Below are 5,236 nucleotides of genomic sequence, written 5' to 3'. Positions count from 1 at the left end.
GATAACTGAAATGTGGATTAGAATGAGAATGCCTCTCCTGCGTCATCTTGCAGTGGCACTTAAAATGGTAAGTAGAATTCAAAGATATTATTTAGAATGTCAATGCTGGAACAAAGGTATGGACCCTTCTCAGTTTAGGGATGTGGGGCCAAGCTCAGAGGTGTTGTGTGATTTTTCCAAGATCACACAGCAGTTTCACTCTGCAGAGCTGGGGCTGGGACGCAGGACTCCTCTTTTCTTAGTGTTCTGCTGGGGGGACCTCCAGAACCTCCCGCAGCTGGGTGCGAAGGACGCTGACCTGGTGTCTGCCTGGGACCATGAGGATCCCTGAGGACTAGATGTGGGGATAGATGGATGGATAGATAGCAGCCAAGACAGATGGATGGTAGATAGATTATAGACTAATGCTGCATCTGGCAGGTGACACACACGTTGATAGAGACAGGTTGGATGGTAAACCCGAAGATGGATCTTATGAGCTGACTGACGGACGAACGGACATGCAGACGGGACAATCGCAGGAACGACTAACAGCCTTATTTCTATTTAGTCAAATAATAAACGCGCACTAGTGCCCCCGCTCGTTGTTCAAGCTTTGAAAATACCCGAAAACTGACGGAAAGAAACGACGAGTCAGTCTCTGAGCACCACCCGGGAGAACGACGGGGATTTCGCCGGGCCTCGGGTGTTGCCGGAAATGACCGACGACCGCCCTCCACAGAGGGGCGGGACGGGGGCGTGGCCGACTCCCCGCACGCGGAGCCGCTTCGGGTGTTTCCGGAAACTACCGAGCGCCAGTTTGAAGTGGGCGGGGAAAGGCCGGTGGGCGTGGTTGGATGGCTCTGGGGTGCCTGGAGTCTCTTCGCGGATTTCCGTAAACAGAGCCGAAGCTTAGGCTTCGGAATCGAAGAGGCGCGCGTGCCCCGGAGCCTTACCTTCTTCGGGTGTTTCCGGAACGCACCCGTAGTCGGTGGCTGGGAGGAGGAGGCCCGCCCCCGTCCCGTTCCTAGTCGCTTCGGATGTTTCCGGCTGCTGCCGGCGGAAAGAGCCGAGGGCCGGCGGTGGTGGCGGCCATGTTGGGAGCAGCAGGTCCGGCGGCGGCTGCCTGTGTGCCGGGCGCGGAGCAGTGCCGCTGAGGGCAGGGGAGGAGCGAGGCAGGCGGCCGGCTGCGGTGGCAGAGAGTAGGCGGAGCGGCGCGGCCCGGCCGAAAGGCAGCACAGCCCAGCCGGGGGTCGGGGGGGGTGCGGTCCGGAGCCGCTCGGAGCCGGCGCGGCCTAGCCCGAGCGGCGCATCCCCGGGCTGGCGTGAGCAGCTGCCCGGCCTCCCCGCACCCCCGGCCGGGGCCCATGCGGCGGGTGCCCCTGCTGTGAGAAGCCCCGCCCGGCCGGGCTCCGCGCCTTCCCTTCCCTCCCTTTCTCCAAGCTTCTCGGTTCCTTCCCCTGAGATACCGGCGCCATGTCCAGCGCCCGGACCCCCCTACCCACGCTGAACGAGAGGGACACGGAGCAGGTAAGGAGCCCCGAGGGCTCCCCGAATTCTCTGGCTGGGCCCCTGCACCTTACGGAGCCTCCTTCCTCCTCTGCTCTTCTCTGCCATCCTGCAAGCTCGGCTGCCCTGTCATCTCGCTCCCGGCCCCGCACATCCCCCTTCCGAGTCCTGTCCTGGGACCCACCTCGTCCTGACTCCAGGCTGCACACTTGTCTTTCTGCCAGGCCCCCTCTCCTCTCACCGCCTTCCTGCGCTCTTCCGTGTCACCTCCCCAGCTTCCCTTTCTCTTCCCTTTTTCTTTCAGGGGCCTTTCTGGTCTTCCTCCACCCAGGCATAAAGCAGCCACCCTCCTGCTCCTCGAATAGCACCCCGCGATTTGTCACAGATCGTTGTCCACCTCTTCTTCTTCCATCTCTCTAGCCTGGCTTCCCCCTGCCCGCACCGGTTCTCCCAGTCCCCCGTTCTCGCCCTCAGGGTCCTTGCCCCGGAGTGTGTTCCGATCCCTGTCCCCTTTCAGTTCCCCAGCTTTTTCTGCCCTGCTGCTTCCTTCTCCAAATTGTGCACTCCCTCTTGGCTGCAGCCCACCAGCTCCACCCTCATCACCTTTCCAAATCGTTCGCCTACTCTTTGCTCATCACTTTCCCTTCTTTTCTCTTGGAGCGCCCTGGTTCCTGGCGCTGGCATTTGTTGCTTCCGTGTTTCCCATGCAGCTGTCATGCGCATAGTTTTCCCACAGGTTGTCTTTGGGGCTCCAGTGATCACTCCCTTGTGAGTCTTTGGATACCTCCTGTTCTCCTCCCCGGGGTTAGGCTTTTCTGCTCCCCTGCCTCCTCTTCCCTCCCTGGGAGTGTTTTACCAGCCTTCTCCCTGGGCTTTTCCTACCGGCGGAGAGACACTCGCTGTCTCAGTCCCACTGTATTAACACAACTTGTTGCTCAGTCCTTTCCGTGCCGCATCACCGGCCTGGCCTTGCGTTGTCATACACAGCAACACAAACCATGATGCCTTCCTGTCTCTTCCCCCCTGTGCCCGTCCCTTCTCATAGTATCTTACTGCTTGCTCGTGGCCTTCCTGTTTCGCTGTTCACCCCATGCCTCCTTATTATGCCTCTTAATCAGCGTTGCCTTTCATCTCCATGTCAGTCTCTTGCCTTCTTCACGTCATATTTGTTTTTCCCACATGTGCCTCTCTGCATCCCTTTCTTATTGGCTGATCTTTGTAACTCCCAGTCCAGGAATTCTGCATGCTGGTTTCTTTACCTGCACCTCAGCCTCAGGACCCCACATGTCCCCCCTCCTCCCGGCAGTCACTGCTGTCGATTGTTACCCAAGCCATAGCCTTTTCTGTGTCATCTCACCTCTGAGCTGAGAGGCGTCCACTTTCTACCCGCCCCCCTCCACTTCTTTTGCCATCTCCAGTTGTCCTTGTTAACTGCTCTGTGGAGACTCTCCCGCCTGTCACACTCTTCTTGTGGAGAACTTTTACTAGGCCAAAAAACTTGACTAGAGAGAGGAGCTCTGCTCCCTGGGGGCTGCAGTGCTTTTTGCATCCTTTCCCCTCATCAGCTCCTTAATGTTTCCCTCTTCTTTCTTTCTTCATTTTCTGATAGAGCCACTGTTATGTTCTCTTGCCTATTTAACATCTTTTCTTTTTTCATGTTTTTCACACTTGCCTATTTGGTTACCTGCCACCTCACTCTCTTGTCAGCTGGGCAGTTAAGAACTCAAGAGGAGTTCTGGAGTTCCGGACAGGATTTTTCTCTGCAGTGGTTGACCGTTTTATTACTGATGGATTGGTTGCTTTTGGGAGGAAATAGGGGCTGAGAGGGAGGGATGGTTGGTTTCCATTTCCTCACTGGGTTTGGCAGCTGGTTCTGCATGGGACTGAGGGCTTTGGAAACAGAAGGGCACGGTCCGCATCTCACAGTCTTTCTCCCCTCGCCTGCCTGCCAGCTGTTTCTCTCTCCCTACTGGGAACCACTTTCTCTAGGCCCTCTCTCACAACCTTTGTTTTAGCAGGTTGTCTCTGCTTTACCAGAGAACTTTCCCAGACTGTTGATTATGAGTTGGTAGGAGGAGGCCAGGTGACTGACGGGCACCCTCAGGCATGTGGGGAGTGGAGATTGAGTGCCTCCTCTATCCACAAGGCTGTGGGGCATTGTGTTCAGCAGAGGAGAGTAGCAGACTGCCGCAATGTGGTTTCTTTGTGCTGCTTACTAAATGTAAATGTCATTGCTAGTGTTCTTTAAAACAAGAGGAAAGACTAGCAGCAGCTGCTCTGGACACAAGGCCAGGGATGCCAGAAGCATTGGCTTCCATAAGTATAGATCATGCCACCAGGTGAGAGCAAGAAACCTTTGGTGCTGTTGTGATTCTAGCTAAAATTGTCATGGAAACTCAGTGTTGCACTGAGAAGGCTTCTTCTCCTCAGCCTTAATGTTATGAAATAAAAAGCAAGAGATTTGGTTGCATTGATTCCTTACCCCAAAGGTCCTCTATTGCCTTATTTAGATTTAAACTACTTAGACTGGTTTCACCAGAAATAGGTAAATACGCTCCACTGGTTGTTTTCAAACTCTGGTCTCTTTTCTTGCTCTTCCTTTCTCATTTTCTTTAAAAATGTGGCTGAGGAGAAGCTCTTCCCAGGAGCTCTTTGATCACATCTGAATTAAACACATACACACACACAAACACAGAAAATGGTGAAGCATAAAAATAAACCTTGTGTTGCAGGGAGATTGCCTGTTTGCTGTCGACTCTGCTGTCAACAGCGATAGTATAAAAGAGAGTCAAGGCATGTTTTTAAGATATTTCTGTGACACCTGATTCTGGATATGCTTTTTCATAGCCATAGGCTCTTCTTCCTTTTGCAGAAGGGGTGTTCTGACCCCAGGCTGGTAGTTAAGGGGATTCTTCATCTGTGAGCTGAGCTTTCTGTTTGCTTCTTTTCCAAATGGCTCTGCTGGACTGGAAGCTTGGCATTCATGAAAGCAATCAGCACGATGACTGTCTGTCTTCCAGCCAGCAGCAGCAATAGCAGGCAAGTGTGGAGAGGGTCCAAGCTTCAGAAATTGACCTGCCGCTGACTAGAGTCTATGTGACACCTGGGAGAGGGGCTGCAATGGTTTCAGACCCACCCACCTCTGGGCCTCAGAAACCACAAGAGAGAGGGCTCCTGGAGAAAGCGAGCCTGTCACTGCTCACCCTGCTTCTGTCGCAAGGGGTGAGGGAGAAGATTGCTGTCCCTTTTCTAGGGAGTGGGTGGTTTTGTTTCTTCTGTTAGCTAGTTTGGGGAAGAGGAATTTGGAAGTCTTGGCAAAAAGAGCAAAGCTGACTTATAGGATCCTGAAGTGAACCAGTGAGCCCCTCCAAACACACACATCCCTTGGACCTTAGTGACTTCAGTGGAAGTTCCTTGCTGAAATTTAGAGTTGATTCTGGCTAAATGTTATACTGAATAATTTGTTTTTGCTATTTTCCAGGTAGATTGGCTTGGTTAGCTACCATTTCACTTCCCACCCTATGAGTTCTGCAGTGCTGTGCAGACTTGACTGTAGCTGGGGGCTCCTTGGTGGTGCTGCCTTCTGGTCAGGGATGTGGGTGAATGTCTGGCCATGTGTTCTCATTTTCTGCTTGGTCCTAGAGATTAGGAATGTGGGGCCCTGGTGGCACAGTGGTTAAGAGCCATGGCGTGTTACAGCTGCGAGCCAAAAAAAGGTTGGCAGTTCAAATCCACCAGCTGCTCCTTG

At 53.7% G+C, this 5,236-nt stretch overlaps 1 protein-coding gene across 7 annotated transcripts in view; it reads left to right on the top strand.

The window, feature by feature from the left end:
* The first annotated feature begins 876 nt into the window (after positions 1 to 876).
* MARK2 (microtubule affinity regulating kinase 2) overlaps positions 877 to 5,236 on the top strand; it is a 60,388-nt gene continuing 56,028 nt past the window's right edge. For 4 of the 7 annotated variants that reach the window (XM_004383809.1, XM_004383807.1, XM_004383808.1 and 1 more), the window contains exon 1: positions 877 to 1,509. In XM_004383809.1, coding sequence (XP_004383866.1) covers positions 1,456 to 1,509 — 54 coding nt within the window. In that variant the 5' untranslated portion in view covers positions 877 to 1,455. The remainder of the gene's footprint in view (positions 1,510 to 5,236) is intronic. The other 3 variants (XM_012557661.2, XM_004383805.2, XR_002825219.1) reach the window with 2 other exon arrangements.

Source organism: Trichechus manatus, unplaced genomic scaffold (assembly GCF_000243295.1).
Source record: "Trichechus manatus latirostris isolate Lorelei unplaced genomic scaffold, TriManLat1.0 scaffold00113, whole genome shotgun sequence".
NCBI classification, from domain to species: Eukaryota; Metazoa; Chordata; class Mammalia; order Sirenia; family Trichechidae; genus Trichechus; species Trichechus manatus.
This window is presented reverse-complemented; position numbering and strand designations above follow the sequence as displayed.